General features: G+C 37.3%; 1 protein-coding gene across 3 annotated transcripts in view; it reads left to right on the top strand.

Annotated features, from left to right (window-relative positions):
• The window catches only part of RYK (receptor like tyrosine kinase), a 46,272-nt gene that overhangs the window by 6,732 nt on the left and 18,059 nt on the right, over positions 1-21,481 (top strand). For 2 of the 3 annotated variants that reach the window (XR_006415123.1, XM_044434183.1), the window contains exons 2-9: positions 6,569-6,690; positions 9,642-9,741; positions 11,126-11,260; positions 14,297-14,353; positions 15,236-15,380; positions 17,386-17,486; positions 18,362-18,496; positions 20,962-21,048. Coding sequence is in view for 2 of the 3 variants with exons in the window: in XM_044434183.1 (XP_044290118.1) it covers positions 6,569-6,690; positions 9,642-9,741; positions 11,126-11,260; positions 14,297-14,353; positions 15,236-15,380; positions 17,386-17,486; positions 18,362-18,496; positions 20,962-21,048 (882 nt within the window). In the remaining variant the exon portion in view is untranslated. The remainder of the gene's footprint in view (positions 1-6,568; positions 6,691-9,641; positions 9,742-11,125; positions 11,261-14,296; positions 14,354-15,235; positions 15,381-17,385; positions 17,487-18,361; positions 18,497-20,961; positions 21,049-21,481) is intronic. The other variant, XM_044434192.1, reaches the window with a different exon arrangement.

The raw sequence follows: 21,481 nt of genomic DNA, 5'->3' as shown, positions 1-21,481 counted from the left end.
GGATGCCAGGAAGCACTTCCTGACAGTCAGGACCCCGAGGGTGTGGAATGGGCTTCCACGAGAGGTCATTGAGGCCCCATCGGTGCGGGTGTTCAAGGATAGGCTGGATGTCCACATGGTGGGCATGACGTGAGCGGAGCCGGCTGGTGCTGGAGGTCAGACTAGATGGCCCAGGAGGCCCCTTCTGACTCGCTATGTTTCTGTATTTCTATATATCCATTAAAATTAACTTGGGGTCTTCTAACAGTGAGATACATTCATTTGTGCCATTCCCATTTTCCTTTGAATAATAAAAAGTGACAGTAGTTTTCTTCACTGCTGAGTGTGAGTGCTAAAACAGTATTGAATTAAGTAATACTGTACAAAATTCTACACATTTTGCAGTAATCATGCCATGGTATGCAATTCAGACTGTGCTGTGAGTGTTCATATTACCTCCAATCTGCATCAGCACTGAAATAAGTTCAGTTCCCATGCCAGGTGTGTTAACATGGTGTATATTTGGCATGCAAGAAATCTTTTGGAAGTGCCTACAGGCAGCCTAGCTCAGATTTCCAAAAGCGAAGATACCATGGAAGCAGCAAAATACAGGATAATTTATGCCAACTCACTTGTCTTTAAGAGATTTTTGTACATACAATTTATAATGTTGTTCATCCAGTTTTTAGAGCCAGAACCTGTATTTCAACAGTTTCAGTATCTGTATAATTGACTTGGAACATTCCATATTTAGTATGACTTGTTGCTGGTCACAGTGTTTCAACTGTGTATTAATAGTTCTTGGTAAACACATTTAATAATTTTTGAATTGCACACAGGAAACTAGAGATGCAAAGGCATTCTGAAGAGCTTGTTTGGCAGTACTCTGGTAACTGGAAGCATGGATTGTTGCTGCATTGGGGTTGGTTCCTGTGTAATTTGTGTTCAGTAGTATCCATGTGTTCAGTTGCATCCATTGCATTTCTTCATGTCATAAATTTTTATCTTTCTGCTATATATTATTACTGCCTAAAACTAGGGACCCTGTGGGGCTCAAACAAAATCAAAGATAGGCAGTCGAAACAGTTTTAGTTGTTTCATCTCCTTTGGGAGCAGTGTTAGTTTTCTTGATGTTATAAGATCCAAGGAAACAAAACTGGGCAATCTGTCTTGTGGCCCCAAGTCACATCAAGTCATGGAGGAAGAGAACACAGCTAATGCAGCATCTGTTTCTTCTTATTGTAAGATACACACAACTGAACTATGTTGAAAAACTGAAACAGAAGATCTGCTTTAAGAGGCTGAGTGCATTTTGTGAACTGTGGGATAATGTCAATGATACATGTCATTCTACTATTAAAATTCAGTGGATATTAATGCCTTGTGTGGCTCCGAGAAGATGTGGATAAATAGTAATAAAATGTGTGCATTGTGAGGGAATGTATTTGATTAAGAGTAAAAATTATTTTGCATGGTTTTTAAGTAAAAAGCCTCTGTACAAAAGTCGCACCTAAACTATTAGGTGATACCTTACATTTCTTGCACAATATGCTTAACTTTAAAAGTTTCCTCATTATTAACAAAATTGATGAAAGGCAAAATGTTATATAAAGATTGCCTTAATTTTAAGTCACTCTGAGAAACTACTTAAACTTTGAAGATGAAAATACTAGAATTGCTTGTAGTAATTCAAAACCTTTTCAGATGTTTAGACAATGAAATCCATCTATTGTTTGTCTGTCTTGCTCCTTTAGAGTTCTTGCAAGAGCCCCTCTTAAATAAACAAAAATCACTTTCCCATGCTAATTGAGGGAGGGGTTTTTTGTACTTTCTAAAACTCTCCATCAAGTTAAAACTAGTCTGCTTTTATGTAAGTGTTCTTTGAAAAAGCCCTGTTTTGTTAGATTTCTAGAGTGACATGATCCAGTTTTGTAATGAACAGAAGGGTTCCTCAGCATCCGTCATGGCTAAGAATAAAATCCCTGCCTCTCCTCCTTGTCTGTGCTTCAGAATGTATTGTGTCAAATCTTTAAAGAATGACCTTGTCTTTCTATGCTACTGCATAAGTCTACCCTCTTGTTCTATACTTGATTTAATTTATTCTCTCTGGTTTATGTCCAAATGTGGAGCACAAAGATATATGTTAATGTGATTTAGGGTTTGTCTGGGCAAAGTAGAGGGTTTCTTCTGAAAAGCTAAAGTGCAATAAAACGGGGATGGGGGGGTTGTCATGTGGTTTGCTTTAAGTTAGGTAAGATCTAGTAACAAGAAATTAGATCTCTGAGCCTTAAGCTGTCTATACACAAGCTCACTCAGTGGGGGCTGGAAGTCAAAAGAATTATTAAGTAGATTTGTTTAGGAGATTTCCAGAAGAGTTTTTAAAAGACAGTTGAATACATTATTTTATGATTTTTGTATTTCATTTGCTAGAGGTTGGAGAGTCTAAATACACTTTGAACAATCATAACTCTAGGAAATGTTCTTTTGTCGTCTTGTCTTTCAGATACTGACTACAGCTACTGGCCATATAGAGTGATATGGAGTTGAGGATTTTTTGCATCTGTTAATATGTATTATGTGTAGAATGTGAGCTGCTCACCCATTGGATAGCATGCAACAGCCTGTTGAAAAAAAATCAGGGGTTGTCCTGAATGAGCCAGTGTGCTGGTTTATGTAGCTCAGTTGCTCCTGCAGCAGGTAATAGTGGAAAATCAGCCCTAGGATGTTCTTCTCCTGGGTTGTTTAGTGTGACATCTGAACTGGAAATGCTATCTTGTCTCTTCTCTGACAAGTCAAGAGTTGGAACAGTGTTAAATGAAGTAGCTCTGCATTATTTTACTGAGCCAAGCAGGAGTAATTGAGCTATGGTAACTAGCATGCTGGCTTGTTCAGGACTATTTATGTCTGAACAAACAAACCTTGGGTTTTTATTGCAAGTGAACCAGGTCATAAAATAGGAGTTCTAACTCTTTGTAAATGTATTGCCTGAGCAGAGTTCTCCCGGAAATGTTTGTTCAATATGTTGCCTTATTTCAAAGTATTTTAATTCCGTATTAACTGGTTTATTGGATTTTGTCATCTTGTAGCTTTGTCCTCCATACTTCTATCTGAAAATAGTTCAGATACTTAGGGACTGCTTATTTTGCTCTGCCTAAATGCCTATTTTCAAAGAAACCCCTGCTTCTGACACTTGTCAAAAGCAAGCGCCAGCAAAAAGGGGGACACTTTTCTACTTTCTCAAGTACTGGGAGTCTCATGAATGGGTGAAAAGTTTTGGGTACTGGGTCCTATAGATAGACCTGAAGATATCATTGTGGGGCAAAGGTAGAGACAGCTGTCCCCTTTTGCAAGCAAAGATGACTTGTAGCTTTGCTTTGACTTGACAATTTGTCTTTTCAGCTTTCACATCGAAGTTTTGTTTTGGATTCTTTTAAAACCTACCTGGAACTTCTCTGTTTTGAGAAGTTTGAGAGCGAGTATCCCCTTCCCCCAAGTCCTCCCATTTTGGACCTATAAAAGTGCACACCTCTGTACTTCTGCAAGTTGTCTTTCATTTTTTAAATGTGAATTTCAGAATTAAAATCTACACAAAAAAAGGAAAGCATTTAATAGTTACAGTTTTCCTATAGGAGATTTGAGTATATCTATTGCAATGAACACATATGCATAATGTACTTATTCATTCATTCATTTCATTTGTATGCTGCCCCATGGCTCAAGGGCTCTCTGGGTGGCTCACAGAAACAGGAACATAAACTATGAAACCATAACAAGATAAAACTATAAAATCCAGATGCAGCATACAATCAAACTAATAGAGGTACAAAACAGGAGAACAGATGCACAAAGCAAGAAAAGCAAGCAGCAGCGATGACGTATTAAAACAAAAATATTACTAAAAACGAGTATTAATGTTATTACCTTAATAAGTTAAGTACCTTAGTAAGTTATATCAAGACTATGGTAATTATGACTAATTTGAGTCCCATTGATTTCATTGGGCCTATTTTGACTAGATCTGGATCTAACCCAATAAATGCGTAGTTCATACTGGAGTGCCGCATGCTTCTTATGCATTGTGTTGTATAACAAAACAGTACAAATTGTTAACAAGCATAGAAGCAGAGCTTCATAAGATTGGATCCAAATTTGGTGTATTTTTAATGTATGTATTTATTATAATTATATCTTGCCTTTTTTCCTTTCGTGGAACTCAAGGCATATTACATAATTCTCCTTGTCTCAGTCTTAACATTGCAACAGCAATCCTGTGTGGTAGGTTGGGATGAAAGTCTGTGACTGGCCCAAAGTCACCCAGTTAACTCCATGGCTTAGTGTTCTACAGAGAGAACATTTTGGGCCATGAAGCCATAAATCTGCCCTAGCTGAGGTTGAGAGCACTCAGATTGATTTAACTGAGCATGGAGTTCCATATTATGATGCAAATCAAACAGGTGGCCTCCTTAGGAAACGGAGTACAATGATAAGAGCACCCAAGAGCAAAATTACAATTATCCAAAATAGAAGTATTTTTAACAGAGAGAAGCAAAATATAATCTAAAATAGAATAATAAAAAGTTGCTGTTGTTGTTACGAGCCATCAGGTACAGTTGGGACAAACCCTTTTGGAATCTGTCCTTCTAGCATCCACAGACTTCCTCTCATGCTTGGCCCAGTTCTGCCAAGTGAACTGAGCCAAGAGGAAGTCTGATAACATTTGCTGACCCCCAGTTGTGCAACCAGCAACCTTCTGCATTGGCTACAGGATGTGGATGAGGGGTGCTGCAAGTGGGCACACCAGCTGTCATTCTTGGCAACCAACCTTCTTCCCCGTTTGCTGCTACCAGCAGTGATGCATGCAGCAAAGAGGTGCTGTGGGAATCCAGCAGATTCCCATCCCCAAACAGATTCCTTGCACATTCCTACCACTGTGGCAACTATGACATGGTGACCTTATGAATGAGTAATCTCCAAAATGTCCTGTTCTTGCTAGTCCTGCTCAACTTTTGTAATTATGTGCTTCCTTTATGGAACCAATCAATTTTATATTTGATCTTCCCTTTTGGCTTTTGCTTTGGCTTTCCCTAGCATTATTGTCTTCTCTAGGGAGTCTTACCTTCTTAAGTACAACAGCTTCATTTTTTGCTTCTAGCAAATGTTCTGGTTTAATTTGGCCAAGAACATACCTGTTCACTTTCTGTCAATCCATAGCATTTTCAAAGCTCTTCTGCAATACAGTGTTTCAAATGGTTCTTCCTGCCAGCTTTCTTTGCAGCCCAGCGTTCACACCTGTACATAGTAATTGTCATGCGCGCATGCTTGGAAGAGTCCCTTACCTGTGCTCAAGAGGAGGAACTTCCCATGAGAACCAGAGTATTGATGAAGAGCTATTTCTGGTGTCAGCAGAACAATCTTTTCTCCCCAATTTCATAGATGCTGAGAATGGGCCAGATAAGGAGGTTTAGGGATAAGTCAAAACAGAGGCATGAGAAGAGGTCAGTTTGGGAGTAGATGGGAAAACAGTCTCACAAGCTGCTGAGATGGAATGTGAGAACCAAGGAGATAAGGGGCAAGCGGGTTTTAAGGATGCTTGTTCTCACAGGCACAAGTGCAGACTGGGACAGCTAGAATTGAGACTGACTGAGCAATGCAAAGAGAGGGGTCACAGCGCTCTGCCCTTGGAAGGGCAACCACGGATTCATAAACCAAGTTGGGTTGAACTTAGAACAAGAGGACGACTTTCCATTGTAATTGCAATACTGTTTAGAATAAAGACGTTTGTAGTATCAACTGGAGTGATTGCTTTCATTGGGAAGGAGCGCCAACCTAATGACAGTAATCAGGAATTTGTTGTTGTTAGTTGCAAAGTCTTGTCCGACCCATTGCAACCCCATGGACAACATTCCTGCAGGCCTCCCTGTCCTCCACCATCCCCAGATTCCACTTAAGCTCACACTGACTGCTTCAGTGACTACATCTAGCCACCTCCTTCTCTGCCACCCTTTATACAGTAGTGTAAATGATTTTGCCTCATTTTCCGGTGAAATGTCTTTGCACTTGATTATTTTTTCTAGTTACTTTATTGCTGACCCAGTGATAACTTTGTTGTTATTTCTGCAAGCATAATATGCAGTTTGGGCAAAAAGATATAAATTGCAACACAGTTGTAAACCTTCTAAATTGTGATGACTTAGATTTTTAAACCAGCTATTCCATTATATGGCTAATACCAAGATGATGATGGTGATGATGAAGAAGAAGAATTGTAATGATAAGGCATAGGTTTAAGGTTGCTATAGGTTGTTAACACAAATGAAATTTATAGGCATCAGGTTACAAAAGTCACTTTGCATAGTTTATGGTAAAAGCTCAAGTCGTCTTGTTTGAAATTGTCTCCTTAAAAATTGCTCTTTTCCACAACCTTTTTGTGTTTATAACATTGACTGAACTGTCATCTTAATATATGTGCATTTTGAAGTATTAACTGGCACTAAATATTAATATTTTTCTTAAACACAACATTTTTCCTGTGTTCATACATACCTATGCCTGAAGCTTAGCCTTTCATGTCTTTTCCCCCTAATTTTAGGTATTGATGCAGAACTTTATTACGTGAGGAATGATCTTATCAATCACTATGCTTTATCCTTTAATCTGCTAGTACCAATAGAGACGAACAGCCTCCATTTCAGTTGGCATGCTAAGGCCAAGGTAAGAACTGATTATTTTTCATTACATAGGGATAGATTAAGCATTAGCATTAGGGTTGGGTAAGGTGGAAAGGCTGCTCTGTGGTGGCTAATCACCAAACACATTCTTACTAAATTGAACAAAACAATGTATAACTAGTGCTATAGTGGGCTTATAGCTGGCAACCTTGGCTGTACTTTTACCAGCCACTACCCTCCCACTTCAATTTCTTGATTTGCTTCCCATTTGTCATAGAGTGTTAGGGTGCCTGAATGACATAATCCTGAGACTGTCCAGCACTGGCTAGCAATTTGGCTGTATGACAGTGTTCCAGTGTCAGAACAGTCATAGACATGTCTCCAGTTATTATGTCAGCATGTGTCCAAGCATTGATATCATTTACCTTTTTGTCAGACTGCATGATTGACTGTGTCAAGTTTTGAAAAGGTGATCAAATGTGACCTTTAACAGCATCTGAAATACTGTAGCACAATGGTTTTCCACCTGTTTGAAGTTGGGGACTGGCAAAAATAGGAAAATTATTTCAGGAACCGCTGAGGGAGCAATAAAAAGACTTGATAACTAATAGAGCATTTTGCGTATTTGTTTTTAAATGTAATACCAAAAAAAAATTCTCTAAAATAACCAGAAAGTGAGCAGTAAAAATGCTAATAAAAGAATTAAATCATTGAAATATTGAAATTAATTGTAATTAGTAACTGAATTTTTAGAAAGCAATATTTAATTCAAACAAGGCTACTGTGAAATCTGCTGTTGCTTCTTTTCAAGAATACTTGATCAAAAATTTACAATAGCAAAATACAAAGTCAATTTAAATGTAATACTATACTAATAGCAAATACAAATTCAAATACAATATTAATAGCAGAGCAATACAAAATCAAAGAAAGTTACTTAATACAGTTATATTCATAATGTTAAATAATGAAATACAAGGCAGCTCATCCACTCAAGCCACTGAACATGCCAGCATAGACTGGCTGAGAAAACACTCTGCACAACCCCGCCTTGGCATTTCCATTGCCAGCAGAAAAAGGAAAAGCTTGGTCTTCGGATCCCTGTCCAGAGGGTAGACCTGGGCCAGCATGACCCCGAGCTGCCTCTTCCTGAGCTGCCTCTTCCCTCCCTAACCTTCTCTGCAGTGGGGAATCTGCAGCAAGAGCACAGCCAGCCCCGCGCTGATTCTGCCTAGCGAGATGTAGCTGTCATGCACATGCACAACAGCAGCTCTTTTGGGGACCAGCAGGAAATGCTGGCAGACTGGTGCTGATCCACGAACCACCAGTTGAAAAACACTGCTGTAGCACACATGATCATCTTCATAGTATTTTTTGAGGGAGGGACAGCATTGATACATTAATTAAGTTGCCAGTTATATTTGAGGAATATGGCTTAAGTCATACAATTACAAGATACTAAAGACATAAAGTCAGGAGCATCATCAGTGTAATAATGAGTGAAGCTAAGGGAGAGGAAAAGAATATGGGCTTGCCAAACAATTGTGAATTAACCTCCCCCCCCCCAAAAAAAAATTGGAGGGATTCTTAAGGAGAGACAAAGGAGGAATAATTCAATTAAGAATTGCCTCTTACTAATCTAATGGAAATGTGCTATGGAAATGCTTTCATGCACATGGTAGAGGAGACTCTCAACATGGAAAAACATGACATGGCTGTGGTCTCACATTTTCTTCTGCTGTGATAGCACTATTCTATTGGTATAGTAGCAGCATCCCCAGTGAGATTAATTTGAAATTTACAGTGTTCTATTGCTGTCCTCCTACCCCACACTTAACTACTAGAGGGGTCCCTAAAGTTGCATCTATGGTTTTAATCAGTGAGAACAATGATGGTAAAATAGTTTAGGAAAAACTGAGTACTCAGTGCACTATAGAACCAAATGAGAAAATTCTCAATGTGGATACTCCCTCCAGAATCTCAACTAAAGGAACACATCAAGGGGATATTATATAAAAGAGTAGTGCCTACATGAGAAATGCAAAGTATGTACATGGTCCCATATTTGGTAATGCTGAGAATACTGACAGTAAAAATAACATTTAAAGAGAAACAAGGAAATAATTTCTAGTACACAAGATAGCAGAGATACACAGAAACACCTCTGCTTTTGTTCACTCATGCAAATAATCTTTGTAGTGTACAGTGATAGTGAAAGATATAAGAAGTTTGACTGCACCATTGGTTTTACTTTAGGTAAACTAGAAGCAGACATTAGGAACAGTATATCTGTTCATACAAGTAAAGTAAAGGCTGGTTTAAATACAAGACTGTTTCGTCATATTATTAGAATAAGCAGTGAAACTTCAAGGTACAACTTAGTGCCAATATTATGAAAAATCTTACCAAGAAAAAAACAATAGATGTTATGAAGTTGATTGTCCTGAGTAGCAAAGGATGGAATACAATTGAACAGGACTCATGTGCATTTGTCAAGACAGGAGAGGTATCACCAGCGGAAGTCACACAGGAGAAACATAGCCCGGTTGCTATAATAAGTTTGCTGAAAGAAAGACACCATATTTCACTGCTGTGGAAACCAGAACTATAACTATCAGTGGAGCTCGTCTTTGTGTAGAGGTTGTTCAACTAAGTGACAGGGGTCTGCACCAGAATGCTACACATATTGGAAAGATACCAACCCAGATAACACAGCATTGGATGCTGTCTTAAGTATCCCACTTAGTTCTGTCACTACACACTTGTGGGTGGTGGCATGAAACAGTGCAAAACTAACACATGTTATGAATTTACCCTAAGAGATTCCAGGTGAGCACCTAGCAACCTGCTTTTGATGACTTGGTTGTTCTTAATATAACTCAAGTAGAAATAACTTGGAAGCAGTGTAAATATGGACCATTTTATTGAAGAAATTTTAATTTTGGTTTTGGTTTCTTCTATAAATCATTTGGTTTCTTCTATAAATCATTACAGATTGAATATAGACTGGGATTTCAGGTTGATAATATGTTGGCTATGGAGATGCCGCAAGCAAATATTTCTGAACAAGGAGAAGTCCCTCGTACTTTATCAGGTAAATAGTCTTCCATCAGACAAAACATCTAAGGCTTATCTTCTGCCACTTAGTAAAATGTTTCTGTTTATATTGCCGCAATTTCCTAGAGGGTCAGCTATAGTGAGGGCAGGAATACTTACTGTCATGTTGTTCAAGGTGTCTGTAATCCTAAGAGCATAGAAGAAAGTTACTCAGCAATGGCTTTCACTCAGATTGTGAGTAAAGTTTGTGCAAATTGAACATATAACTCAAATACCAGCATCAAGAAAAGCTGGTTTCTGTTTATTTTTTTACTGTTTAATTATTTTATTTAGTTTATTCTGGTTCTGCTAGCCAAGTTGCAATGCAGTCTGGTTTTCAAATTTATCACCAGTTACTCCTATTCTTCTTTAGGAGGCTGAGTTGGTTTCCTCTGCTATATTCTGCACTCTTCTTGTGATTTGTAGAAATGCAAAATGCATACAAAACATAAACTCACTGATGCTGTTGAAATACATCTTGCACATTAGTGAACCTATGTCACTTAAAAGCAAAGTTCTTGCTCTTGAATTTACAATCCCAGTAGTTCCATATTCCAGACAGCATCAATACTTTCAAAAACATGTTAAGACAATATGGTTACATTTTGCTTTTAACCAAAGCTGTTTAGTTGCAGTTAGGTTCTCAGCATTCAACCACTTGGACTGATTTTCAATTGCTTTCTAAGAAAATAAAGGGAGTTGGGGGTTGCCCATTTGGTTAGTGCTCATTGAAGGAGCTCTGGGTTGGCTTGGAACATGAATGGCCAGTTGGGCATTATCTGGTTTGGTCTCACATGGTCATGATGTTCTTACACCTTGGTGGTGCAACTGCCAACCTTTCAGCTTTTAAAATGGAGAGATGGCAAGGATTGAGAAGGACTGGGAAGAAACTTGTTTGTCATGCTTAGCAGAACAGGCTGCTCACTCGCTATAGACAGCATGATAAACAAAAATATGAGACCTGCTCAGGATAATGATGTGTAAAGTACAACTATTTTTGAAGCCACTCTTTTAAATGTGACAGCGGTATAATGATAGGAGAAATACAATACTAAGTGCAAACATATTGAAGTATACTTTCTGTTGAGTAAAAAAAAAATAGGATTTATTTTTGAAATGTGCAATACTGGCAAAACCATAAGAACGAATGACATAGCATACTAAGAAACCCCAAAATGCATATAATGCTTCTACATAAATTCATTGTGCATAGGAAAGAACATGAAGAAGAACTCAAAGATTCATACTAGTTTTTTAAATAGTAGTGAAGGGAAATACTGCTAAGGAAATACCCTGGAGTTAAAGGCAATGCACTATTTAAAATATGTGTTTTTCTAATCTGTCTTTAAAATCATGCATGTCTATGTCTTTTCTGTTTACAGTGTTTCGGGTGGAACTCTCTTGCACTGGCAGATTAGACTCTGAGGTTACGGTACTAATGCAGCTCAACATGACTGTAAATGCTTCCAAAAATATCACAGTGTTAAATTTCAAACGAAGGAAAATGTGCTATAAAAGTAAGGCATTTTATTTAGTCATTTTAAAGGGAGCAATGCAACCATAGACATTTTTCACAACGATCCCTCTCATTTCTTTTTCCCTCTCTCTGGTTCATTTCATCTTCTCTTTTGCTACAGTCCATCTCCTAAGCCAACAGTTTATGCAAGATAGTAATAAAATTGCCATTTCTTTAACTGGAACAAATGATAATTCCATCTGGACTGGCATTAAGGTCAGGGACAAGCCTGTTGAAGTTTGTCAATGCAGGGGGGCAGAGGATATGTCAAAAGGGTCTTCAGATATGTGCCATCAAAACAATTGGTAAAAATTTGAAATCATGTGCTGATTAAAGAAACTGATCATAACACTCAGTAACTGCAATAAAATTCTAATTGTCTCTACATACCAAATTCGATCTATGCCTTTTGTACATACAACAAGGAGAATTGCTAAAATGCCACAACTTACTAAGAGTGTCCAGTCAAAGGAATGAAAGAGAAAAACACTACTTTTCTATTTGTTTGCATACTGTTCATTGGTTTCTGAAAACATTTATCATTCCTTGTTACAGATGCAACTGATCTTGTTGATTTTAATGATTTATCAATTTTTTCTTTTATTGAATGTTATAATCTGTTTTCTCTAATTGTTACCTTGACCGTATTATGGAGACTATATATTGTGACAGAATATATTCAAACAAATGTTTACATCTTTATTAAAATAAAATAACAAAAAAGAGTTGTATGGTTGACCAAAAAGGCTCCAAAGATAAGGCTAAGTTTAGGATTCTAAAAAAACCAGTATTTGAACCAAGACTCCCTGATTGGAAAACAGAAGTTATCCATAACAACAGTAACCATTGTGCTTCAAGCAACTAGAAAGGTGAAGCATGGTTGGGGTGTTGTCTCTATGGAAGTGGATTTCATGTTTACTACTAATAGTATGAAGTAGCAACAACACACTATACAAAAGTTTTAGCATAATTGTGTTAAGATGAGATGTTATATTGTTAGTAGTAAGCCTGCCTCTAGAGTGGACTGTATTTAGCTTAAGATTTTAAAAGAATAGCCAGCAGTGCCATCTGCACTTTGAATAAATGTCATCTGTTGCATTTGGTTTTTATATGAAGTGAGACATATAAAAACCATATTTGTTCTCTGCAAAATGAGCCTACTTGTGCACGCGCTCGCGCGCTCTCTCTCTTTCTCTCTCTCTCTCTCTCTCTCTCTCTCTCTCTCTCTCTCTGTGTGTGTGTGTGTGTGTGTGTGTTGATATAGCACAGTGGTTATGACTGAACTGTAAATCTAGAAATGCCTGGTTTGAATCTTGCTTCTGTCAAACTCACCACATGACCTTAGGCAAATTACACTTTGTCCCTGTCTGTGATATTATAGATACTTGTGACTTGCTGGATTGTTGTAAAGCTGGGATAGGGAGCTTTGGGGATCCAGGGGTCAATTTTACCCCCATTCTCAGAAACCACCAGGGGTGGCACCCCACCACCAAATTTCAAACGTAGCACTGAGTTTGGTGCCATGCTTGCATGACATTGTGACAGTAATAAAAGCTGCACATTTCCTTTAAAACAAGGTATGTGGGGAGCTTCCAAGAGCATTATTTCGTGTTAAAACAAAATCTCTGTGCCCTTATTTTAAAAGGGAAATGTGACTTTTTATAGCTCCTGCGTTGCCAAATTTTGACAGCAGATTCATCAGCATGGCACCAGGGGCCACAAAAGTGGGCCAAGGAGGCCACATATTGCCAGTCTTTGGTCTACAGAAAAGAAGTACCTATTGCCCAGTACCTCTAACTCTATACATAGAGAGGCATGTACAATTTACAACTAGGTAATGTATATGAAGTGCTTTAAACAATTGAAAGCTCTACATAGGCTAGTTATAACAATCATTAGTATGTTTATGGAATATTATTCATGGGACATAAATAGAATATAATTACTATTGATATAACCTGAAGCAGTGGACTGTAACTCATTTATTTATTTATTTATTTATTTATTTAAATTTTTGTATCCCACCTTTTATAATGTCTCAGGGATACTCTAACCCATGAAAGCTTATGCTAATTTATTAAAATATCTGAACACCTATGCATTTTTAGAATGCATAGCATAGAAAAAAAGGCCTGTAACTCCCAGCATTTCCCAGCATTAGATATATGTGTTATGCTCAACCCTTGAATGTGTGCACCTATGCCAAAATTGACTGGAGTAGAACTTTATAGGAGTCCTTCCTTGTTAGTTTACACTTGTTAAAGTGGAGTGTTACACAAATTACAGGAAGACTTAATTTTAAACAGTTAAATACTCCATTCCCATGAAACATGAGGGATACAAGACAGGTATCTGCAATTTTTGAGACTTTTATTCTTGGCTTTATGTAAATCCTAAGCTAAAATTCATTTTATGCTCTTCTGGACCTGTGTAAAACCACATGTTTAGATAAGAATCTCTTTGGAAGGAGGCATTACATTTATTTCTCACATATTTCAAGACATTTGTAAAGTTTCTAGTCTTTCCAGTTATGGAAGTTACTGCATGGTGTGATATGTCTTGTAGTTGAGAGTGGGCAGTATGTGGTGTGTGGGCCACATGCAAGCCTAGCTAGTACTCCACCATTAAAATTTGCAGCATCTGCAATATTTCAAATTACTTGCTGAATTTCACTGTCAAACCACTACAAAAGTCTAAGATTGAGGCTTGTTTTCAACAAGTTAAGTCTATTCGGCTATTTTAGCCTTATGTAGCAGTTTACTGCTGAAAATTCATAGCAAAACACTCATTCAGAACTGAAGTTGGCAGCAATCACAAGAGTGTGGGCTGTGCCAAGGAATTGGAAATGGCCTTCAAACATGTACTGTAGACCAGGTGGACTATGTAAGGTTTCTCATACAGCCAAACCTTGAAAATCTTGACTGAGTTTTTATGGAAGCTTGAATGTTTTGTATTCATTGTCTTGTCATAAAAAGCAAAACTTACTAAGAACTGAAAAGAAGAATAATTCAAGTACTCTTTCTCCTTTTATCTTTAGAACTTGAACTAGAAGTAAAGCCACCAGTATTGGACAAAAATAACAGCAAAGCTATTTGTAAGTAAACAGGTTTATGTCCTAGTAGTTTTTGATTTCTTAAAACATTTTTCACATATTAGATGCAGGAGAAATTGAGGGTGCTTTTACTTGTTCATTTAAAAATAATTTAAATCAGGTGACAGTTTTCATCCTCGGCTGCTGTTGCATGAGAAAAATTGATCAGCTCCTCATTGACCTTTTGCTCACTAGCAGGTATTAAAGAATAATATTGCCATCAATATATGCATGACAAATGTTTTTATATCATTCTGCTGTTATTGCTATGATAAATAATTGTGGCCTCTTGTCATAATAACCTCTAAGAAAGGTGGGGAATGTATGGTCCTCCAGATATTGTCAGAGTGCAGCATTCATCAGTCCAAGTTGGCAACCCAACAATATTTGGAGAGTTGCACATTCTCCAGGCCTCCCCTAAGATAAACACTTTACATTAATCATTTTATGCATTTATTATTGACTATGGGAAGTTGAAAATAAATCTTTTATAGGTCTTTTATTTTTATTTTTTTGGCAAAGCAATTAAATTCCTATCAACAATGAATGGCTTGTAAATATCAGATAAAAATATTCCATTCACCTTTTGGCTAAATATTCTTCATAGCATTTTTGTTTATGTTTGATTTTCCAGATAGCTAATTGTTGCTTTTATAGTGGAGGACATTTCCCTCTGAACTTTTGTACTTTTTCTAGACTTCTCTTGAGAACTGTTTTTCAGGGTACATTCTGGCACTGGCTTTCCCCCTTGTAATAGGCTTAAATAACAGCATGTTAATGTGGTAAAAAACAAACTTTTTCTTGCACAATTGTATATGAATTTATTTGAAATTGGCATGTGTTGTATCCACTTTGTTTCAGTAATGCTTTACATTTCAATTTCAGTTGATCCTGTAAATGCAGCTCCCACCACTTCTACGCGTGTTTTTTATATCAGTGTAGGAGTTTGCTGTGCTGTCATATTCCTGGTCGCAATAATATTAGCTGTTTTGCATCTTCACAGTATGAAGAGAATAGAGTTGGAAGACAGGTAAAGAACAAAGCAGGCTTCCATTTTTTCAAGTTTTCATGTTTGAAACTTATATATTCTGTTATATGAGACACAAAAGATAGCTGATATACTTTGGAAGACTTAATATTGCATTAGTTTTCTTAATGCTCCCAGATACCATGTGGGACATCTTCCGTTATGTGGATTGGGTTAAGATGCACCATAACACACACCAAAAAACACTATCTGGTAGTTCTTGCTAATTCTACCCCCACCTCCGCATATGCACCTCATGCACACTGCTCCTTTCTGTGAATGTTTTCTTAAGCTTGCAATTTCTGATCTCACTAGAAGCTCACAAAGTCCTGAGAGTTAAGGAGTAAGGTAGCTTAAAGTTGCAGTTAATTTTTAGCACAAGATGAATAATAAAAAGGAACATCTTTTGATATTGCTGACTGATAGCTAATATTATAATTTGAAATGTGTGGCAGTTCAGAGCCAAATAAATTTTATACTTTATTGTACTTGCTCAACTGACAAAGGATGATTGTTTGAGGAAATCACAGTTGATTATGTGTACCTACCACTTTATACCGGGATTGAAGTTCTCACTGCTGTTTCCTAATTTTAATTATCAATTTCTCTTTAATTTTAATTCTCACAGTTGTGCTGGTGGAAAATACAACCCATTTTTTTCATTTGACCCTAAGAGTTCATTGTTCTTTGGTAAACAGTAGTTTGTATGAACAACTTCAGTGTTATTGTTTCTATTTAAAAATACATAAGATAGAAGTAGAGAGAGATATTTTTTGTTCCAGTTGCAAGGGATATGGAATACAGTTAGAGATCCTCTGAACGCACACATACACACACAGAGAGAGAATTTTAGTGGTTTTTCTCTTCTTAAAATATTTCCTTATAATGTTCAAAAAGGTTACATGTTTTTTGGAGTGACTTATTACTTTCACAATCTCTGGAGTAGAAATGCCTACTATTTGGATCACTTCAACACAATATCAGATGTTGGCAATAACCTATACAGAAAACAGTTTCATGTAAGGGAAGAACATGTTGATTGTTTTAATAGTCACATACACATCTGATTCACTCTGTGTATCTTTACGTGGAACCTATACTTAGCTGTGATGTCCCAATATGAATATGTGGCCAAGAATAAAACTGATATACAAGCTTTTTCATACACAGCAATATAAATATGGCTCTCAGCATTTCTGCACACATTAGTCTTTATTGTAGGTCTTTTCCATGCAGATAAAGACTTTATGGTAAATATTTAAGCAAACTGTTTAACAAGAAGTTGTTATTTTAAAAGTACTTTAAAATACCATTTCCTCTTCTGAATACTTGACAAACCTAAAGGCTCCATATGCACACTCTAACCCCTTTCTGTATCAGTGGCTCCAACACAAGTGTGCAAGTCTTCTGTTTTGCATATCACTAGTTAAGCTGCTGAAATATATTTTCCTTTACATACATACTCTAGTTTGAAAAGAAAAGCATAAATAAAGCAGAACCCCCATATCTACTGGTTTAGTTACCACATTTTCAGTTAGCCACATTTGACCTTGGCTGAAAGAGAAGCTGTAAAGTGTCAAGGAGAAGTTGCAAAGTGCTTCATGTAGGCAAAAAGTATTGATTTAATAGGGAAAGAAAAAAGTCCTATGCTGAAGTAAGAACAAATGAAACTGTGAAAAAATAAATGTATATAATATATAGCACATGTAGTGTTCGCTATTATCCACGGTTTCAGGCTCCTGCTGTGGGGCTTGGAACTGATTTGCATGGATATGGATGGGTCCTGCTGTACATTGAAACACTGGTGACATTGTAATCTGGATGGTATCTTCAAGCATAAATGTTTTTACATTTGCCCCTTTAACTGTAGTGTTGCCAACAGAAGCTTCCAGCATTATAGATGAAATAGTGCCCATATCCTCAACAAAAGTGAACAGGTTGCACTTTAGAGAGAAAATAAAAAGCAGTTCCAGAAACAGTCACACTGTATTTTTGCTTTCTACAACAGCATTAGTGACAGCAGTAGTTCTCAAGGCTTATCCCAGCCTTCAACTCAAACAACACAGTACTTGAGGGCTGACACTCCTAACAATGCAACACCAATTACTAGTAAGTGTTAATCTAATTATGGGGTTGGGGTGGGGGGCGGGCACTTAACAAAGTGTCAGTTCTGAAAAGTGACACTGATACTAACAGGTAAGAATGTATTAGACTGGCTGAGGGGTCATAGCTCAACTCATCTGGAGAGTGCTATGTTGGGAGAGGCTGCCCTATATAAAACAATGCTATAATCTCATAAAGTGATAGTGTATTTCAATTTCTAGCCATGCTGACAATGCTACTTGTAATGAAGTGTGGCCAAAGCAGTAGTGCCAAAGCATTGCATACAGTTCCAAAGTGGTAGGTATCCTTCACTGATGCTAAAAATAAGCTATTCACTTAACGTTTGTATCTGTAAGCTTCACACAGATTGTATTGTCCTATAACCCCAGCAAAGGTGGCAGACCTGTGATATAATTGCCCAGGAAAGTTGCCTTTTGTGGTAGTTACTGCAGAAACTGCTAGGTTAGATTGGCTGGCCAGTCCCTTAAATTGCATCCTATGAGCCATTGAAGGGGATTGGGGCTTCCAGATCGGGCTGGGCACAATATGCAAGAGTTATGTCACACTTATTTTTTCAGTGTTCATGAACAAAGGAGTAACTTTGTATATAGCAATGTCTTCTGAAGTCCAGAAGAGGGCAATATGTCTACTGTCTTGTCTATTAAAATCTTGTTAGACGTGGATAATACTTAGTAATTAGCCAAGATATAATTAGTCATTCTGCAGTACAAATTTTTAAATACATGGTAGGTGCTATCCAGGTTCAGGTTCCCCCCAGTACCCCTAAATTGAAGAATTTTATCGCTAGAAAATGATTTAATTGAATTTGTATTCAAAATCTTTACATTTGGTATTTATATTGGTATTGTTTGGCTCTGCTGGCTCCTCAGGTTATCCTACTTTACGGATAGAGAAGAATGACCTTAAAAGTGTAACACTGATGGAGGCAAAGGCTAAAGTAAAGGACATAGCAATATCTAGAGAGAGGATAACTCTGAAAGATGTTCTTCAAGAAGGTATTATTAAATAGTTCCTCATATATATAAATTTTCTCATCCTTCTTCACATCTTTTGTGAATTCTTCAAAGATCTTTTAAATGGCTGGGAATAAGTTGTAACCAGTATGGATGAATTAGATGAATATCCCCTCCTCCCCAGAAAGCTGATTTAAGTAACAGATTTTAGGCAGTTATCATTGCGTATTTTTAAACAATTATGGATACTAGCAGGATTAATATAGCTACCAACCTACACTAATTTTTGATACCTAAGAGGGTATGGTTCTTTTCAGTGTTTGATTTTTGTTTCACTTTTGCTCCTTTCCCCTGCATTACTGCATTGTGCTCTATGTGAGGCTGTCTTTGAAGGCAGTTTAGAAGATGCAGCTTATGAAAAAAGCAGGTTGATAAGTGCGATCAGAAGGTCTGAATCTATACACCAGTTCTGATCCACTTGCACGGGCTGCCTCTGTGTTTCTGAGCCTGATTCAGGCTGTTTTGCCCTACAAAGCCTTACATGGTTTCTTGGATTTGCTGTACCTGAAAGGGCACCTCTCCCAGAATGAAGCTGCCCATATACTACGGATCCCCTTTTACATCCCCCTCTGAAGGAGGCTTGGAATTTGTCAACCAGGGAGAGGGCCTTTTGGCAGTGGCCCCTGAATTCCACCAACATTGCTGGCTTTTTGGGCACCAGGTTAAGACAACCTTCTCACAAGCATTTAACAGCCTGTAATGGTAAACTTTTGGAGGAGATTACATGCACATTTTTTGGTACTGCATTAAAATTGTTTTTAGATGTGTATGTCTTTCTGGTTTTTTATGGTTTTGTAGTTGTATGTATTTGGTTTTTATAATCTGTTTTTAAGCTTTAATATTTGTAAATCTCCTAGAAAGCTTCATCTATTGACTGGTCAAGAAAGGAAAGGACATGACAGGAAAGGACAGGACAGGAAAAAAGTTAATAACCTACACTCCAAACTTTTGTTCATTGCAGTCTAAGGAATTTTGAATATGTGTCACTGGCTATAAGAAGCAGCTGAACTTCCCAGTGATGGCTACTGGGAAGAGTGATTTATGGTCATAAGTTGAAAAGGAAATGTCCTTGTTTTGTTGAAAAAAAAGTACTCATTTAATAAATGAGCAGTGCATCCCCCATATATCCTCTACATAGCCTTCTAGTGATAGGCCAGGAGGCATTTCCTGGAGCCAAAAACCATTTTCTGTGATGATTTGCCTGTCCTTGGCTCCCAGTATCATACTAATGCAAATGTAATACAAGTATTCTGCCATATCTTTAATGATTGACCTCAAATAGATACGTTCATTTCATATTTAAAGCAATCTTATAACTTCCATTATTCAGACATCATCTCCAAAATATGGTTTATCTGTTGATTTTATGACTTAAGCTCATATATTCCAATTTACTTGCTCACTTTCTTGTTTGCAATGAACAGAAATTGTTTGCATAAATTGTAGTTTGTCTAACTGGCAAAATAGCAATTTATGCTTGTAGGGAAATCTGAATATATGAAGGGAGGGGGAAATATGAGCATGAACGCAGTTCATGTTGGTTAAACTTAGGTTCAGACATTATTAAGATAGGCCCTTGTTACGTGGATCATTTCATTTTAAGGAGCTTGTACATGTTGACCTACACCGTATTTTTAAATAATTAAAACTTGTAATATTTATTTTTTTAAATAGAGGGTTTGTTTTGAGTTTTGTGCTATGGGTTGTAGGATACATTCTTGGTAAATTGAGACATGCAAATATATCCTATTTTTTCTGTTTGTTCTTGTATCTTATTGCTCCTAAACGTTAATGGTTTTGTGAAATTTAACTGGGGAAAATTGGTTCATCATTTTCATTTGCCAAATCATCTGGTTGGTCTTAAAAATATTTTAATAATGTTTGATCTGTCTCTTCACTAAGTTGTGAGGCAAATTATAACTGAATATTCAAGTAAAATTACTAATATTCTGCTGAATAGTTAGAAAAGAGGGCTCAGTTTCTCATTCTTCCTCAGATACTTCAAATTAGAGATTGTCAAATGGAGGTTTATTTTATTTATTTATTTATTTTTCGATTTATATCCTGCCTTTTTCCTACAAAGGGCTCAAGGCAGCTTACATCTCCTCTTCCATCTTATCCTCACAACAACAACCCTGTGAGGTAGGTTGGACTGAGAGTGTGACTGGCCGAAAGTCACCCAGTTGGCTCCATGGCTGAGCAGGGACTAGAACCCAGATCGTCTTGAGTCTCAGTCCCATGCTCTTAACCACTACGCCACACTGGCACTGGTTTGTGTGCCACCTACAGCATGAGTGATTGAAAATCCCCCAAAGAAGCTTTGGATACGAAAGCTCACAAGAGGAGATTTCACTGCTAGCTTTAGTTTCTCTTCACCTTTGAGTTTTTGAAATCATTTGTAATTTTTTGTTGACATCATTTTCCTCTGTCATCACTCTTATTTTCAGGCACATTTGGTCGAATTTTCCATGGAATTTTAATAGAAGAGAAAGATCCTACTAAAGAAAAGCAAATGTTTGTCAAAACAGTAAAAGGTAGGTTTTCAGCATACGTTTTATACAGTTGTACTATGGAATAGTCAGCGCTTCTGCAGTGCATATCTATCTTAGATGTACAGAAAAAATTAGCTTTGGGGCAAAATGTGTTCATCAACCATAGGAGGCCAGCAGGTCATGTCAGAACAAATTCCAAAACTCTGGTTTCTGTACTTAAGGCTGGGTGTGTGAATTTCAAGTACGTCTTTGGAACAAAATATGGAGAGCTCTAGAGGTAGAGGTTGAATAACTTAGTACACATATGTGTACATAAGTTTTGGGGGGCAAAATACCTCATGGGCAATCTTAGTTTCTTTGTGCACAGATGTCAGTTCTTGGCATCCATAGTGAACAGATCGTGGGCAGCAAAGCTGGGAAAAGTTCTTGGAGAGGCAGTTTTTGCAGGAATAAACAAGTTTTGGTCATAAGGATC

Source organism: Varanus komodoensis, unplaced genomic scaffold, assembly GCF_004798865.1.
Source record: "Varanus komodoensis strain SLA01 unplaced genomic scaffold, ASM479886v1 scaffold1, whole genome shotgun sequence".
NCBI lineage: Eukaryota > Metazoa > Chordata > Lepidosauria > Squamata > Varanidae > Varanus > Varanus komodoensis.
This window is presented reverse-complemented; position numbering and strand designations above follow the sequence as displayed.